Source organism: Erpetoichthys calabaricus, chromosome 1 (assembly GCF_900747795.2).
Source record: "Erpetoichthys calabaricus chromosome 1, fErpCal1.3, whole genome shotgun sequence".
In the NCBI taxonomy this organism is placed as follows: Eukaryota; Metazoa; Chordata; class Cladistia; order Polypteriformes; family Polypteridae; genus Erpetoichthys; species Erpetoichthys calabaricus.
In genome coordinates, this window is record NC_041394.2 from 181,246,905 (window position 1) to 181,266,333 (window position 19,429).

A 19,429-nucleotide genomic window follows, 5' to 3' on the forward strand; every position below is an offset into this window, starting at 1 on the left:
TCAGTGCAGGGGAAAGGAGATGAAGCAGGTGGGTTACCCTGTACAGGAGCTAGAGGAATGGTGCTCCAGAAGAAGGCTGTTCCTGTTGAGCCCTAGTAGCAAGAGCAGTACATGGCTCGAAGGATTGTCCTATGGATGTCAATAGATTGTGGTGGGACAATGGATTCAGGCTTTGAATGTCCCTCTGGGTACTGGATGAGGTGGCTCAAAAAGAGTTGAACACATTCGCTAGCATCTTAACCTTGCTGAGGAGACCCAGAGGGTAAGCGAACTGGAGATCGAGAGTAGAGAAGAAAGGGAAACCAATTTTTACTGTTTATATTCTTGGATTTTTAACTTATTTATGGGAATTTATTTATGGATCAATTTTAAACCTCACATGCACTGATTTTTATGTCTGTGTTTATTGATGAAGAACTTTGAACTGTGCCACACATTTTGCACACTGTGTTTGGATTGTTGTAAATAAAATGCACTATGCACTTATGGCACCTTGATTTGTTTGTCCCCTCATTGTCCGAGTCCAGTTCTGTTAATGACTTGCTATATTTTTTAAACACAAAATTAACAGTATTAGAAATAATATAGTACATCCTCCCAAAGCTGATCCTATTAAATCCTGGTTTTCCATTTTAAGCAAATTAAATTCTTTCATCAGGATAGATTTATCTGATATCTATGTAGAATAATTTCCCAACTGAGACCCTTCACCTGCATCTTTGACCCAATACCAACATGCTTTTTCAAAGATGTACCCAATGTGCTAACTGATAGTGTGCTTGATATAGTAAACTCATTATTAGATACAGGGGTCTTTCCAGACAGCCTTAAGACTGCAGTTGTCTAACCTCTGCTCAAGAAGTCATTTTCTCAAACTATATAAGGAGAAATCAGAAATCTTAGTTATTGGAAAAAAATGGATATAGTGAAGTTATTAGAAATAAACTTGTCTTAAAGTCAAGACGGAGATGAAGAATTTAGGGGTAATTTAGGGGTAATTATTGACTCTGACCTGAATTTTAAATCACATATTAATCAGATTACTAGGATAGCATTTTTTCACTTAAGGAATATAGCAAAAGTTAGATCCTTTATAACTTATCCCTTATATAAAGTTAGTTCACACTTTTGTTTTTAGTCTACTAGAGTACTGTAATGCACTCCTCTGAGGACTACCCAAAAAAGACATAAATCGATTGCAACTAGTGCAGAATGCAGCTGCCAGAAAAGCAAAAGAAAACCTGTGCACATCTCTCCAGTTTTGATGTCATTACATTGGTTACCCGTGCCATTCGGAATTAACTTTAAAATACTGCTAATGGTTTACAAAGCCTTAAATAATCTTGCTCCGTCCTACATTTTGAAATGCCTTTCACTCCAAATTGTAACTTTAGGTCTACAAATGAGTGTCTGCTTATAATTCCAAGAGCTAAAGTTAAAAGAAGTGGTGAGGCAGCCGTCTGCTGTTATGCACCTAAAATCTGGAATAGTTTACCGATTGAAATTTGCCAGGCTAATACGGTGGAGCTCTTTAAAAAAAATTGCTAAAAAACCATTATTTTAACATGGGTTTCTCATAGCTGCATTTTAGTGTATGTTAAGTTACATGTGCATTGAATTATCATTTTAATGGTGGCTCCATAATCTGTACTAATCCCTACTATTCTCTGCTGTTCTTTTTCCAGTTTTCTGTGTTGGCATTCTGCACCACCACCTGATTAAAGCACCGTGATGTCCCTACATTGATGGATTGAAGGCCAGATGTCCACATAACCATCATCATCTAAGTCTTCCATGTGAAGCCTGAAAACCTTGAGGACTGATTGAGATCACTGATGTTAGGTAGAATGCCTAGTGGGGTCTGGGCGGTCTCATGGCCTTGGAACCCCTGCAGATTTTTTTTTTCTCCAGCCCATCTGGAGTATTTTTGTCTGTCCTCCTGGCCATCTGACCTTACTTTATTCTTTGTTATTTAGCATTGCCAAATCTTATTTTTGTTTGATATAAACTTTTCTTTCTTCAACTTGAAAAGCACGTTGAGCAACACCATTTGTATGAAAATGTGCTGTATAAATAAATGCTGTTGATGTCCTAGGAGAAGATGCCACAACTGCAGGTACCAGGGGCATCAAAAATGCCCATTTGAACTGTTTGCTTATACTGTGACACATGTGTGTTTTAGTTTAATATTTTGGTTTTTAAGTTGTGAATATAGACTGAAGTGGTATGGTTGCTGAGACCCATATTTTTGCATGCATTTTCCACAGTTGTTAACTTAACAGTAACACTTCATTATGTAATTTCATGACACATAATCAAAATTTAGGATTCAAGACATGGCATCATTCTTGGTCAGGGGAGCTCCAGTTACTACTGTATATACTGTAGATTTTTTGATGCATTATTTATTTTTCTTAACAGTTGTTTAAATTTTTATTGTTATTCCGGTGTCATCATTTTATATGTTAATTTTTCTGGGTATCAGAATTTTGTGTATTTGTTTTCAGTGGTAGCACAATTTTGTCACTGGTCACTATGAATCTATGTGGTTGCAAGGTATATGATGTCTGTGCCGTGTGACAAATAACATCATGGCAGCCATGCTATAAAAGATGTCTGTTCTCATTAAGGTGAGTTTGAATGTAAAGTAGAAGAGTGAAGTCCTTGTGAGTGATTAATTCTCAAGCAAAACTAACATGCAACATAAAAGAAGATGTTGTTTACTTTAAATTTGGTTATGTTCATAAAACTTTGTTGCACTGTCAAATGGGTACATTTAACCAGGAAATGAGAAAGTAAAATGTTGTCTTAAAATAACAAAATTGCTGAAGCCAAAACTTCTTACCTAGCTACAAATACTAACCAGAAACCATAGTTACAATTCACTCCGTGCTTACCCCTACTTTCCCTACTTTCTCTGCTGTTCTTTTTCTGGCTTTCAGTGGTGCGCCACCACCACCTGATCAACGCATCATGCAGTCCCTGCATTGATGGATTGAAGGCCAGATGTCCACATGACCAATCATCGTCTAATTCTTCCTCATGGAGCCTGAAAGTCATGAGGACCGATTTAGATCATTTATGTTAGGTAGAATACACAGTGGGGGCTAGGTGGTCTCATGGTCTTGGAACTCCTGCAGATTTTTTTGTTTTTGTTTTTTTTCTACAGCCCTCTAGTTTTTTTTTTTTTTTTTTTTATCTGTCCTCCCAGCCATTAGAACTTACTTTATTCTTTGTTATTTAGTATCGCCTATTTTATTTATTTTTTTATTTTATTATTTTTGCATTCTTATTTTTTATAAACTTTTTGTTCTTCAACTTGTAAAGCACTTTTATTTGTATGAAAATGTGCTATATAAATAAATGTCATCGTTGTTGTTGTTCACATCCAAAAATTCTAGAAGTTTCTTGCACAACATCCACAAACCTGGACAACAAGGTTTGCACCCTGTCCTCATAAATACTAGTGACAGTCATTTGACAGCATTTAAGAAGCGTAACCAATGACAACATGGCCACTGTTGATGGAAAAACATGTGAAGTGGCAATTGACACTAAAACAAACAAGAAAACAAATTGTATTGTGGGAACATCATAAAAACAATGATAATTTATCAAGTAATCCAAATGTTCCTCTGTATTTTGAGCATGTGCTCTTAAACCTGCTTCTCAGACTCTTATACTTCCTGTTTTTAAAGGCGACTCTCTGGATGCCTCCTACGCCTTTACTCCTCCTCATGTGTCTCACATTCACACTTCCTCTTTTGTCGTATCAACAACAGCCAAACTGACCAATCAGTTTTTATTATACAGCAGTTTTTATTATACAGCAGATTTGAACACTACATTAATGACAATCACTCCATTATTCTGAATTTCTTTTTCTTTTCTGGTAATGATTATTCTTATATATTATGCTTATTCAGAGTGGCACGGTGGCGCAGTGGTAGCAATGCTGCCTCGCAGTTAGGAGACCCAGGTTCGCTTCCCGAGTCCTCCCTGCGTGGAGTTTGCATGTTCTCCCCGTGTCTGCTTGGGTTTCCTCCGGGCGCTCCGGTTTCCTCCCACAGTCCAAAGACATGCAGGTTAGGTGGATTGGCGATTCTAAATTGGCCCTAGTGTGTGCTTGGTGTGTGGGTGTGTTTGTGTATGTCCTGCGGTGGGTTGGCACCCTGCCCAGGATTAGTTCCTGCCTTGTGCCCTGTGTTGGCTGGGATTGGCTCCAGCAGACCCCCATGACCCTGTGTTCGGATTCAGCGGGTTGGAAAATGGATGGATGGATGGATGCTTATTCACATTTGATGAACACAGTTATTATTATATTATTCGAATTTGCAGGTAAGCACAACTTCATTTCACTTGTTTTATTTAATACTTCTATCACTGATAGATGCAATCTTAAAGGTATTGTTATTTCTATACTTGTTTTTATAGGTGGGTAGTCATTTTAATATGAATATACAGTAATAGGCATAGGCTTGAAAGACATCTTCAAGGCTTGTCAACTTGCAATTCTAACCCAAGTCAGGGGTTGTCACTACCTCCTAATGCCTCTTTTCTCTGTCTCTCTGCAGAACTGGTGAATCGTGGGCCAATGACGCATGATGTCACTTCCAGTTTTCTGACACCTTGTAACGGCCGACCTCTTACCCAGCCGGCAGCTACACCTCCAAGACCTGTGGCCTGGATAAATTACTGAGGTTGAATCTAAATATCAAGCCGTACCTCTAACACATACAATTTTTCCCCCAATCAACGGATTAAACATAGGCACACAAAAGCAGATATGTAAAATTAAAATGATTAATTATATTAAATGAATAACAAAAATACAAATTCCATACAAACAATACATATATATATAACTATGGATGTCCACCACCAAACTAATAAAGTGCCAACACCATATATATATATATATAATAACAAATAACCTCCCTTGTCCCAGTAACATAAAACAACACAAAACACGAATACAAATAAATGGATACGGAAATGCTGATGATTGTGAATTAGAGTCCGGGTATAAAAACTGTCCTGAATACGGATGACTGTACGAGAGATAAGTGATTTGTCTGAATTTCCCGGCAAATGGAGCAACCTCACCATGAATCCTCGGCACGTGGTAGATGATGTAATCCGACCAAACGGTCTCTGGTGATGAGGGATGGAAGAATGGCGGAATGAAAACAAACTAGTGCAAAAGCGCAATGTGGAAAACAGCAAGTAAGTTGGTTTGTGGTGGTTTAAAAAGGTCTCCTTCTTTCTCCTCTCTCCTCCTCGTTTCCTCCGGATTGCTTAAATAGTCCTGTGCCGGATGTAATTGATTGATAGTTAACAGGTGTTTTCCAATTTGGGGCTGCAGTTTCTTTCCATCATCCATTACCCTTTACGGGGACGACATTCACTGACACACACATAAACAACAAACGGGGCGATGAAAACAAGACGCACTCAGACTAACACTGACAACACTATTACTACTATGCAGCCCCGCTACAACCTGATCCTGGCCTTTCCGCCTCACCGACCTCATAAACGGCAACTGTACCAACTTTCTCCAATCTGGTTAGGACCTCCCATCTGTAAAAACATTTTGTAGTGGAAGGGCCAGATTCCCACAAGGCACATTAGGAATTGGGAGTTTGGTGTGCCACCAGGGAGTTTTTCCCTTACCTGGAAATGATACAGGACACCATAAGTACTCCTGGAGATTAAATAAAAGGAGCCAGTTGCCACTGCTCCAGGAGCCAGAGTCGGGAGGGAGAAGGCAACACTTGCTAGAGGAGGAGTGGAGGCAGAAGACCGAGAGTCACAAAGACAAAATACTGTGGGTTTATTGTGCTTTGTACTGTACGATTGGGAAGAGTTTCCCACAACAGAATAAAACCGTATGTTGTGCTGGAATTTGTGTCTGTGTTTGTCTGTGTCAAATTAGATTAGTGTGTTAGATTTCAAATTTTTTACATTGTTTTATTTACTGTGTAAGGTTTCTAAACTCTTTTGGGACTACCCCCAACGGGACGACATGCCAAAGAGCGTCCCGAAACACAATCGCCGCATCTGTGGAATACAGCTTATCCATCACCAGGGCAATCGCAGGCTCCCAGCACTGCAGCGGCTCATCACAAAAGCATATCCAAGCTGACTGCAGTTGCACTATAAGCACCTGTTGTCGATGGGTGATGCAAGGAACATTATAAATGCAGGGAACAGTACTACTTGTCCACTAACCTGGCCACGACCCTGCCTGATCTCTGTGTCTGTGTATTGGAGAGTGGTAGATCCTGCTACAATAAATAACCATGCTGTTTCTGTTTCAAACTTCATCTGCTCGTAATTGTTTGTATTTCATTCCTTTTTCATTAAGATAGAAAATCACATAACTAATCAAAATCTGGTCAAAGTAGTCTAAACATTGCCAACACGTTTGCTGTGACTGAACTGAGTGATATATCTTCTTAAGGCATCAGGCATTGATGTCAGATATTCTACGCAGTTATATCATGCTTTGTGCCGATGCACTACCAACAAGGTTTGGCTTTCAGAATGAAATGATAACTATGACAGAGAAAACTAAAAAAAAAAGAAAAAAGGAGTCAAGACCTGAGCTGGAATTAAGCCTTCCTTTGATTAAGGTGAGGATAAGAGCGCGCTCCTGTAGACATAAGCTTGGAGAACTTCAAGGTCTAAAAGAATTAGCAGGTGGCTGTTTCAGTCCTGCACACAATAAGTATTCCCAATATTCTGGATTTACAAGAAAAATCTAAATTTGTGTAAAGCAGAATAACTTACCTCTGTAAGCATAATTAGCCCAACAAGGAAGGAGATTATGGAGATCATCAAGATGAGCATCTCTCTCCTCATACTGCGTCGGAATACTGATGGAAACATGTCAACAATGGCTGTTACCAGGCTCTCCACACAGACAAACTAAGTGGAAGAAACAGCCAAGACTTGAGGTTGGATTTTCATTAACAAGTACTATATGTGATATCATAAAAAAGAAAAATCAATTAATCTAATTCGTGTCTCAATATGATGTGTATTTTTGGTGTCAACTATTTCTCCTTTATGAAATTTATAACACATAATTATAATATGTTAAAATGTTTATAAGTTTATGAGGATTACTTCACTGATTGCCTTTACAGTGCATCCGGAAAGTATTCACAGCGCATCACTTTTTCCACATTTTGTTATGTTACAGCCTTATTCCAAAATGGATTAAATTCATTTTTTTCCTCAGAATTCTACACACAACACCCCATAATGACAACGTGATAGGTGTGCCAAGCTTGTGGCATCATATTCAAAAAGACTTGAGGCTGTAATTGCTGCCAAAGGTGCATCGACAAAGTATTGAGCAAAGGCTGTGAATACTTATGTACATGTGATTTCTCAGTTTTGTTATTTTTAATAAATTTGCAAAAACCTCAAGTAAACTTTTTTCACGTTGTCATTATGGGGTGTTGTGTGTAGAATTCTGAGGAAAAAAATGAATTTAATCCATTTTGGAATAAGGCTGTAACATAACAAAATGTGGAAAAAGTGATGCGCTGTGAATACTTTCCGGATGCACTGTATGTCCATTAGAAGTACTTTTCTGAACAGTTGTGATTTTTTGAGAGGAATAGCCAATGTGTTGTTTATTTTTACACTTGAGCCTGCTGATGAAGCAATTTAAAAGAAAAAAAAACATCCCCAAACTAGCTTAAGCAGTGAATGGTGTCATGTGGATCAAAGGTCTCAACGATAACTGAAAATGTTTCATGCTGCACAGGTTGATTCTTCACAAATTCAGTACAAGTTGAAAGAACAGACACTTCAGAACTAACAAGGAGTTTGCATTACATCCTGGAATTTCGCTTTGATCAAAAACCTGCTGGTAATGAAAACCTCAAGGGCAGGCTCTGTGGATACAATAAAAACGTTCAAATCATGTACAGTGAGCATATTATACAAGCGCTAAGTGAGCAACGTGTGGTTCTCTGCAGTTAGTTGTCACTTTTACTACTCCTAATCTTACAGGAAGAAAAAGAAACACCTACCTGACTATCTAGACCCAGAAGGATAATCATGATAAAAAAGAAGCAGGCCCAAAGTGGTGAGAAAGGCATCATGGTGACAGCTCTTGGGTATGCAATGAAGGCCAGACCAGGACCTTGAACAAAGGCAAAAAGGAAACGTTAATGGATTTGAGCAAGGCTTCTGACAAGTTTTTACAGTTCTTTTAACCACACAGTATATCACCTCACATTTTAACCATTGGCTTATCTTCTACATATAATAAGCACTGCTTTCTGGCTTAATTCACAGACTTCTTTCATACAACCATCAAAGCCAAGTTACTATTTATTGTAGTAAGGATCGATTACATAGTTCAATAATCTTGGCTTTCAAGATTGTGAAGTGGTGAAAGAAATCCTGAACATTGTTGAGCTGTCTATTTAACATCATCACTCTTCCTTCTCTTCCCAAGTCCAAAGACCAAATGCAGTGAAACTGTTGAAATTACACAAGTAAAGAAAAAAAGAAAAGCTGTGACAATATGGGTTTTTGAGTTTAAACAGTACATCACAGTTTGTATCACCATTCTTTCTTCAATGTTACTTTATTAAAGTGATTTTACTTTTACTTTTACTTTATTGAAGTTACTTTATTAAATTATTAATCCATAATAAACCTGGGCATACTTCATACTGAAACAAACTGGCTACCCTGGAATAAAAAAGGGAATGGAGGTATTCTGCAGCATGCCACATTCATTCAAGCTGGGTGACCTTGATACATATAAACACGAATACGATATCCTTTGTGGCGAGTGGCTGGGTGTGGTATCCAGAAGGACTGGAGGAGGGCTTGTGCCTCCTCCAGACCTTGAGGGGGCGACCACCCTGGTGGTATTGGGGACCACGGGAATGGAGCTTAGAAGCTCAACCCTATAGGGGCCCGTGGTCACTGCCAGGGGGTGCCCCAGTGCCTGTGGAGCCCTGGCCCTCAGCACTTCCGCCACACCCGGAAGTGCTGGGGGGAAGAAGACCAGGGACACCCGGAGTGCTTCTGGCACCCGAAGGGGCGGCGGAAGCTCATCAGGAGGCACCTGGAGCACGTCCGGGTGTGTATAAAAGGGGCCGCCTCCCTCCATTCGATGGCTGGAGTCGGGAGGAAGAAGGCAAGAGATCGGTGGAGAGGAGTGGAGGCGGCGAAGAGAGGCATTGTGTAAAGAGGCCTGAACTTTGGGGTGAAGGGGGTTGTGTGCACTTGTAAATAGTTATGTAAATAAACATGTCTGCCTATCTGTGTCCAGGCTGTTCCCCACACATTGATTATTGGAGAATGAGTGGGCATTCAGATAGCAATGCCTCAGAAGGCTGGCAAATTGGGATGTCTACAGTGGCGCAAAAAGTATTCAATCCCCATGAAAGTCATTATAATTTTCTGCATGACTAAAGATTTGTATACATATGTATTGATTCAGTATTTTTAATGTGAATTCTTATGCTGCAACAATATATATTTCCAAACTCAAAATATACCATTTTCTGTTTCGCTATAATTAAAATGTTGTTCGGCTTAAGTGGTATAGATAGTGTGGCATGCAGCTGGGGGTGGTACCCAGCCGGGACGCCCAGGAGGACCGGAGGAGGGCTTGCGTCTCCTCCAGACCATGAGGGGGCGACCGCCCTGGTTGCTTTGGGGGCCACGGGTACCGAGCTTTGAAGCTCAACCCTGTAGGGGCCCATGGTCACCACCAGGGGGTGCACGGATGCCTTGGGAGCCCTGGACCTCAGCACTTGGGAGGGAAGAAGAGCAGGAACACCCGGAGTGCTTCCGGGGATGCAGCCAGCACTTCCGCCACACTGGGGCATGTCGTTGGAAGATTGCCGGAAGGCACCTGGAGCACATCCGGGTGCTTATAAAAAGGGCTGCCTCTCTTCATTCAGGGCTAGAGCTGGGTGGAAGAGGACAAGGTCTGAAGGAGAGAGAAGGAGGCGGCCTGAAGAAGAGGCATAGTGTGGTGTTGGCCTGGACTTTGGGGGAGTCTGTGGGTTGTGTGGCACTTAATATTGTAAATATAGTTGTAAATAAACGTGTGGTGGTGAATTTACCACGTCTACCTGTCTGTGTCTGAGGCTCGTCCCACAATAGATAGATAGATAGATAGATAGATAGATAGATAGATAGATAGATAGATAGATAGATAGATAGATAGATAGATAGATAGATAGATAGATAGATAGATAGATAGATAGATAGATAGATAGAACTTTATTTGAAGAGAAATTTGGCTTTTCACAGAAGCTCTTTAAATAAATAAATACAAAAATATAGAGCTAAGTAAGTAAATAAATAAATATACACACACACTGTTGTGTGAACATACACTAAGAATGACTATAAAGCAAGAAAATTCAAAAATAAAAAAGAAGTAACACCTCTGACTTGGTTGTCACAGTCATAGTGAGGAATTAGGCAGACGTAATGCTGTTGGTATAAATGAGCCCTATTAGTAGAGTTTCTTGATACACTTCTGCTGAATAATTTGTTGACTGGATGTCTTCAGTGTTTGTGTGTCAGAGAGACAATGTGCAGCATTGTTCATAATGGCATTCATCCATCCATTTTCCAACCCGCTGAATCCGAACACAGGGTCACGGGGGTCTGCTGGAGCCAATCCCAGCCAACACAGGGCACAAGGCAGGAACCAATCCCGGACAGGGTGCCAACCCACTGCAGTAATGGCATTCAGTTCTGTTTTACTTCTCTCCTTCTCTATGACCTCCAGGGAATCCAGAGTGTGTCCTATAATTGAGTTTGCACTTTTAGTTAGCTTGTTGATTTGGTGGGCCTCTCTTGAAATGATGTTACCAGCCCAGCACACCACAGCACAGAAAATCACACAGACCATCACAGAGTTATAGAAGACATGAAGGATGTCACACTTCCTATTTTAAAGGAATGCAGTCCATCCATCCATCCATTTTCCAACCCGCTGAATCCGAACACAGGGATACGGGGGTCTGCTGGAGCCAATCCCAGCCAACACAGGGCACAAGGCAGGAACCAATCCCGGACAGGGTGCCAACCCACCGCAGTAATGGCATTCAGTTCTGTTTTACTTCTCTCCTTCTCTATGACCTCCAGAGGATCCAGAGTGTGTCCTATAATTGAGTTTGCACTTTTAGTTAGCTTGTTAATTTGGTGGGCCTCTCTTGAAATGATGTAACCAGCCCAGCACACCACAGCACAGAAAATCACACAGACCATCACAGAGTTATAGAAGACATGAAGGATGTCACACTTCCTATTTTAAAGGAATGAAGTCTCCTAAGAAAAACAGCCTGCTCTACCCTTTCTTATTTAGTTCCTCAGTGTTACAAGACCAGTCCAACCTGTCATTGATGTGGACCTCCAGGTCCCCACTTCTATATCCACTGCCTAAATAGTGACCAGACATAAGGATTATTTGTTGTGGCAAAAGCTAATAACTAATTCCTTGCTTTTGATGATGTTAAGATGCAGAGATTTCACTTTGCATGAAGAAACAATTTTTTCCATCTTCCTCCTCTCCTTTGTCTCATCCCTTTTATCAGTACACCACATAAATGCAGAATCTTCAGAGAATTTCTGCAAGTGACATGACCTGCTTTTATATTTATTGTCGGAGATGTACAGAGTGTAGAGAAAAGGACATAGGACTGTTCCTTGTAGTTCTCTAGTGTTGCTCACATTTCCATATCAGAAACACAGTCCTTGAGTCTCATAAACTGTGCTCTGTTCATTATCCAAGACACCATAGACTCATCCACCTGCACAGAGATGGCTGGATGGTATTGAAGGCGCTGGAGAAATCATAAAATATAATCCTTATAGTGCTGCCTGCTTTGTCCAGGTGAGAATAAGCTTTGTGGAGCAGATAGATATCCTCCACTCCAATCTTTGCAACTGCAGTGAGTCCAGGTGGTTTACCACAATAGGACTCATATAGTTCAGGACTAGTCTCTCAAAGGACTTCATGATATGAGATGTAAGTGCCACTGGTCTGTAGTCATTATGTGAAGAGATGCCTGCCTTCTTTGGAACAGGAACAATGCAGGATGTTTTCCACAGCAGCAGCAGCACTTTCTGAAGACATAGAGACAGACTGAACAGGTGACAGAGGTCACCACAAAGTTGGTCAATGTCTTCTTCTTCTTCTTCTTCTTCTTCTTCTTCTTCTTCTTCTTATTATTATTATTATTATTATTATTATTATTATTATTATTATTATCTGGTCCAGCAGCTTTCCCTGTGTGTAACATTCTTAGTTGTCTCCCTATTTAGTCTTCAGTTATGGACAGTCCACACTGATGATAAATGGTGGACATGTAAATGGCCATTCCAATTGATTCCAGTTGGTATGAGTTGTTGTAGTAGAAATAGTCATAGGGGAAATTGAGGAGACTGGTGATTGGAGGTAGGCAACAGTGGGAGGGAAAATCCATTAAAATATTGGTTCATGGCGTTAGCTTTGTCCACATTTCCTTCTAGCACCTGAGCCCTGGATTGTTTGAGTCCAGTAATTAAACTCAGTCTATTCCAGTCAGCCTTCATGTTATTCTGAGTGAGTTTGTTTTCTATTTTAGCTTTGTTAGCATCCTTTCCTTCACTCAGCTTTTTCTTTAGCATATGCTGTACATCCTTCAGAGCCTCTTTGTCACTGGATTTCAATGCTGTTTTTCTCATTCAGGAGACATTTTGGCCCCTTAGTAATCCAGGGCTTGTTGTCTTTGTGGGTATCACTGTGTCGACACAGAAGTTAATATACTCTGTTATGAAGTGACAGGGTCCATCAATATTGCCCCCATTTGACTTGCACATCATTTCCCAGGCTGTCATTTGGAAACAGTAATTCAGAGTCATTTTAACCTCCAGGATCCACTTCCTCACTACTCTGGTGGTAACAGGTTCCAGTCTACATAATAACAGGCTTGTAGCTGGGAATAAGATGAATCAGATTGTGATCAGATTTGCCTAAAGGAGCAAGCAGAGTACACTTAAAGGCATTTTAACATCGAATACAGCTGGTCCAGCTTGGAACCAGAACAAACTGATAGAAATTTGTTTCTTCCAAAGTCACATGGTTGAAGTCACCACATACTGTATTATAACTGCAGGGTCAGAGTGAGTCATTATTAAAGTGTTGGTGACAGGATGAATCATTTCCATTGTTGAGTCCCCATTTGCAGAGGGAAGAATATAAACAGTATTAAAGATGTTGTAACTTATCTCCCTGGGCAAATAACATGGACGAATTCTGACAGCCAGAATTTCAATGTCTGAATTATAAACTGTAGTTTTATATGTAAAAGGCTCCCTTTTACACCACTCCTCATTCACATAGATGACCAGTCCCCCTCCTGTCTTTTTTCCACACTGCACTAGGTCTCTGTCTATTCCACTAAGATGAAATCCATCCAGCATTAAAACAATTGTATCTGGTTTAAGCCAGCTCTCCATAAAGCATGAAATGCCACTGTACTTGTATGCTCCATGGCCTCCTATAAGCGTAGACAGTTCATCCATCTTGTTTGACTGTGATTGAACATTTCACATTACAAATAAATAGTAGACCAGTTCTAAAACCTTTCTCCTTGCTTTTGCTCTTGTACCAGCATGTCACCCTTTCCATCTGTGGACAAACAGCTCCTGCAGTAAAGTGTAGCTGATTACTGGAGTATTTAATTCACCCCGCTTTTATTTTCTCAGTGTCACATACTGTTTCAGGTGTTGCAGACATAAGACAGTGTCTGGGTCCTCTTCGCGACTCCATCCGACTCAATCTGTTTGAAGTGCAGTTAAGGCAAGCCGGCACCTGGGTTTGTGGACAATTCAGTTCAACCTTAAATTTAAAATCCATTTAAAGTCCATTTATCCAATTTCTAGTGGCTACTATCAGTGCCAAGTCAGAAGCTTCAAGATCAATTCTAATTTTAAATAAGACTAGTAACTAGTAAATAAATTTTGAAAAAAAAGAAAAACAGTGAGAAATAATGAGCTTCTGTAAAAAGGCTGCTGCTTGCACATGTGCCTGGAAGTAATGCCGTTAAAAGATAATAATAACTTTGATTCCTAACTTTGAACCAACTTTGGTTAAGAGGTTGAAAGGGAAATTCTTAAATGTCTATGATGCTATGAATTCCCATTTTATAAGCTGCCAGTAATATGAGAGAAAGCAAACAAGGTAAATCCCCCTTGGTTGTAGTGTTCAGCTTTATTTAGACCAAATTTTGCCTCAGCATGCAGTGTTATTTAAAAAGTATTGTTGCCATTTAAATGGTAGTCTTCAACATATTTTAGTTCCATTAAGGTTTGAGTCTCTGTAAATATTCTTGCAAATTGCTACAACTTACCTGATTCTGCCACATCTGAAATGGGCACATTCTGTTCATAGGCCATGAAACCCAAGATGGAAAAGATGGCAAACCCTGCAAGAAAACTTGTCCCACTGTTCAGGAAACAAAGGGCAAGGCAGTCCCTGGGGAAACACAACAATAAATGTGCCAAGTTGGTAACAGACTTTCTAGCATTCATCTTCTGATATGCACACAGATATCTCCAAAGGAGAATCAAAATGACTGTTTTAACTCAAAGGAAATAAATGAAATTAAAAAGGTCTTGTCAAGCATTAGGTTGTGTGCTAAAGAAAAATAAAACACACATTATATTAGGAAATATATTGCATACCCCAAATATCATTTGAATATCACCTATGCTAGCAGAGGCCCTAACACTCAGGATGATCGTTACACCCCAATAAAAAATACTTATCAACTGCTACCCTACCCTTACCTTGGACAGTGAGATCATTTCATAGTAATTCTGCTTAAAAGCAATGGAGCATGATAAGTGGATATAATGCTGGAGATGGGGGGAAAAAATTGCAGGATTGTTTTGAATCTGTAGATGTACAGTAACGTGTTAAGTAATTTATCCAATCTAGAAGAGTGTGCAGTATCCCAAGATTCATCAAAAAATGAGTAGATGACTTTGTGCCTATAAAAATAAGCCATTCATTTGCTGATCAAAAACTGGGTTATCTATAACCTAATATAGACTTGCACAAACATATTTCAGATCTTTGAAATTGAACAATACTAGAAATGCAGGAATAAGCTCAGGAAAGTAATTACATTTGTGTCAAGATTCAGTGTGCATATACAATGTAGAAGGATTTAAAGATGCTTTGGCTTACAAAGTAAAGTCTTATCAATTTACATCCAAGTTTTCTGTAACAGGTGAGTTTTAGGTTTTTTCTATGCTGGCTTTAATTGTATGAACTTCTGCAACACTACATGATTCAGTATTCTCCATTACTGTGAATGATGAGTTGTCGGGACATATTTTAAAATGTACTAGCCAATAAGCTGATGTTTCTACAGACATTTTTAATCCCTCATTCATAGAATCTATGGTTTCCTCCTTCAGGACAAGGACAAGATATCCTTGTGCTAAAGATTCATTACTGACTGGTGGCCCTCACTCTCATTGAGGTGAAATACTATGAGAGACTGGTGCTATGACACCTTACATTAAATATTCAAAATACTTTGGAGCATCTCCAGTCTGCTTGTCTCCACAACCAGTCCACAAAGATGTCTTATCCCTTGCTCTTCATACCATCTTGACACATCTGGATAACAGAAACAGGAATGCTAGGGTACAGTGAGCATTTAACACTGGTGATCCATCAAAACTAATCACCAATTTCCTATTTATGGGATTTACTGCCGCCCTCTGCAACAGGAATTTTAACTTCTAACAAGCTGACTTAACCTTGTGCATTGGCAGCATCATTTCATACACACTAATCCACAACTCTGGACCTCACAGGGTAGTGTGCTCTGCTACTGTTATACTTCTTGTTTACTTATGACAGCTCCATATTTGCTGATCACACCACCACCATTGACCTTGTTACTAAAATGTTATGATTCTTCAGGTTTTATGTGGATAACACAATCTCCACAAAGATAGTGCACTGTTTTCCCAACAACAAGCCATGGGTCACAAAGGAACTGAAAGCCCTACTGAATATGAGCTGAAGAATCAGCTCTCTGAGGGTAAAGCCCACTATGGAGACAAACTTGAGCACAAGTTACAACAAAACAATAAGAAGTGTGGAACAGGATGAGGACCATCACGGGCTACAAGCAGGCTGTTAAACATGCAGAGGAAGGGAACAGGAACAGAACTAATGAAATGAACAAGTTTTTCAAGAGGTTTGACTCATTTTTGTCAGTCCAGCATTCCCCCCACACTGCTAGCCTCTGTATGCAAGCTGAGGAGGTTCCAGAATCCCAACTGCCATCTGCACACTGCACGAACTTAATAAATAATAATAATAATACTAAAAAAAAAAAAATAAAATAATAATAATTACTCTAAAATGACATCACACTTGTGGTCTCCAGCCTCCCCTCCACACCCTGTACTGTTTGTCTCTGCTGATCAAATGAGGAGAGAGCTGGGAAAACTCTGCATAGACGAGGCTTCAGGGCAGGATGGAATCAGCCCCACGGTGCTGAAAACATGTGCCAGTCAGCTCTGCAGGATTTTTCAGAACTTGTTCTCCCTTTCCCTGAATTTTCAGAAGGTTTCCAGCTGTGAAAAACATAATATGTGGTCCCAGTACCTAAGAAAGAGCCTTCCAATAATCCCAAGGACTTCAAACCAGTTTCTTTTACTTCATACATCATGAAGATTTTTGAGAGGGTTGTCCTAACTACTAATACCAAGGAGCTGGTGGTGGATTTTAGGAGGACCAGACAGCTCATGGACCCCGTGATCATCAGAGGTGACTGTGTGCAGAAGGTGCAAACCTATAAATACCTGGGAGTGCAGCTGGATGATAAATTGGACTGGACTGCCAATACTGATGCTCTGTGTAAGAAAAGACAGAGCCGACTATACTTCCTTAGAAGACTGGCATCCTTCAACATCTGCAATAAGATGCTGCAGATGTTCTATCAGACGGTTGTGGCGAGCGCCCTCTTCTATGCAGTGATGTGCTGGGGAAGCAGCATAAAGAAGAGGGAAGCCTCACGCCTGGACAAACTGGTGAGGAAGGCAGGCTCTATTGTAGGCATGGAGCTGGACAGTTTGACATCCGTGGCAGAGTGACGGGCACTGAGCAGGCTGCTGTCAATAATGGAGAATCCACTGCATCCACTAAACAGTATCATCTCCAGACAGAGGAGTAGCTTCAGCGACAGACTGCTGTCAAAGTCCTGCTCCACTGACAGACTGAGGAGATTGTACCTCCCCCACACTATGCAACTCTTCAATTCCACTCGGGGGGGTAAACATTAAAATTATACAAAGTTATTGTCTGTCTGTATACCTGCATTGTTATCGGCATTGTTATCACTCTTTAGTTTAATATTGTTCTTTATCAGTATGCTGCTGCTGGAGTATATGAATTTCCCCTTGGGATTAATAAAGTATCTATCTATCTATCTATCTATCTATCTATCTATCTATCTATCTATCTATCTATCTATCTATCTATCTATCTATCTATCTATCTATCTATCTATCTATCTATCTATCTATCTATCTATCTATCTATCTATCTATCTATCTATCTACTATGAACCCTGGGTTCAGAACATCTGGATCCTCTCCAGTATAGGTGTGTAGGATGCTCTCATCTACAGTACATGCTCCACAGAGCTCACTCCCACTTGGACAAAGCTGGCACCACAGGCAGGATAATGTTATTTGACTTTTTCAGTGCTTTTACCACTGTTCTACCTCATGAACTGGGGAAAAAGCTGAAGGTTTTGAATCTTGATGCTCCGACAATTTCCTGGATTATGGACTACCTGACCAAAAGACAACAGTTTGTGAGGCTGAGGGACTGTGTGTCATAAATGGTGGTGTTTAATATTGGAACACCTCAGGGAACTGTCCTGTCTCCCTCCTGTTTACCCTGTATACAACAGACTTCCAGCACAATATCAGAGCTTGACATCAAAAGAAATTTTCAGATGACTTGTCCATCATAGGCTGCATTATTAATGGAGATGAGTCAGAGTACAGGAAGGTTGTGGAGGACTTGATCTTGTAGTGCAGCAACAACAACTTGCAACAACATCAGCAAGACAGAAGAGCTGGTTGTGGACTTCTGACGTGCCAAGAAGACTCTGAGACCAGTCACCATCCAGGGGGAGGACATGGAAGTGATGCAGACCTACAAGTATCTGGAGATTCACATAAATAACAAACTGGACTAGTCTGACAACATGGTGGCACTGTACAAAAAGGGTCAGAGCAGACTGAACTTACTAAGGAGACTCCGGTGTTTTGGTGTATGCAGCAAGCTGCTGGAAATGTTCTATCAGTCCATGGTAGCCAGTGTGGTGTTTTATGCTGCAGTCACCAGGGGAAGAAACCTGTGCTTAAAAGAAGCACAATGCCTAAACAAACTTATCAGGAATGCCTCCATGATGTGCTAAGAAGCACCTTTGGGGGTCTTTTCTGCCCACTGCTATTGGGCAATTCAATGCTTCCACCTGATGTACTTGTTAAGTTCGTTTTGAAATATCTGCACAATGTACATTTATTTATTTATTTATTTATTTATTTATTGATAGACTGATTGGCTGTATTATTTGTCCTGTAAGTCTGTATCCTTTTGTTTTTTTATTTATTTATTTATCGATAGACCGATTGGCTGTATTATTTGTCCTGTAAGTCTGTATCCTTTTGTTTTTTGCTCTGCTATTCTATGCATCGGGATTTCCCCATGGGATTAATAAACTGTATTTATTCCAATGTAATCTAATCTAATACAGTATATATACTGTATCTATGATGTATCTACTGTATATACATTGTCTCATATGTTATACTTAATGTATGGCTGTTGTAATATTGTCTTTTTTTTGTATTATATCAGTGTAACAAGTAAGACTCTAATGGTGCTGTATGCACATGACAATAACAAACTTAATTTGACCTTCTACTATTTTGCAGCAAAGTCTTATACCACATGTTTATTACAAGAAGTCATTTGAAATGTGGCTGAAATTCCAAAGCAAACAATAACCATTTATGCCTCAGGGTGTGTGCTTGAGACAGATGTTCTGTCCTTTATGATGTAGGGGGTCTGAGAATTCTAGATGCTAAAGTTATTTGTACTTGAACTGTTCTTTCTCAAGCTTCTCATCAGCAACCCTGTCTACAGGTCAGAATAGACTAAATAAAAAGGGTAGAGCAAAGGACGTGTCTTGAGGCATGGAACAAATCCTGTCCTAAGCTTACAGGTACTTTCAGCTTTTCTCCTAAGCTGACTGAGTCTGCCGAAATTATGGCAACAATCTGGTTTATATGTAAATGCAGAAATGGTGGCATAGTATAGAGCATGGATCAATCAAGAAAT

At 40.0% G+C, this 19,429-nt stretch overlaps 2 protein-coding genes across 2 annotated transcripts in view; both read right to left on the reverse strand.

Moving 5' to 3' along the window:
* Window positions 1–11,504, reverse strand: part of LOC114654537 (sodium- and chloride-dependent GABA transporter 2-like) — a 160,281-nt gene extending 148,777 nt beyond the window's left edge. The window contains exon 1 of the mRNA XM_051930797.1: window positions 11,499–11,504. The gene's annotated coding sequence lies outside the window, so the exon portion shown is untranslated. The remainder of the gene's footprint in view (window positions 1–11,498) is intronic.
* LOC114657499 (sodium- and chloride-dependent GABA transporter 2-like) overlaps window positions 1–19,429 on the reverse strand; it is a 151,319-nt gene that overhangs the window by 13,740 nt on the left and 118,150 nt on the right. The window contains exons 9-11 of the mRNA XM_028809366.2: window positions 14,397–14,521; window positions 8,052–8,164; window positions 6,796–6,933 (exon numbers count right to left, since the gene is read on the reverse strand). Of these exons, the coding sequence (XP_028665199.1) occupies window positions 6,796–6,933; window positions 8,052–8,164; window positions 14,397–14,521 (376 nt within the window). The remainder of the gene's footprint in view (window positions 1–6,795; window positions 6,934–8,051; window positions 8,165–14,396; window positions 14,522–19,429) is intronic.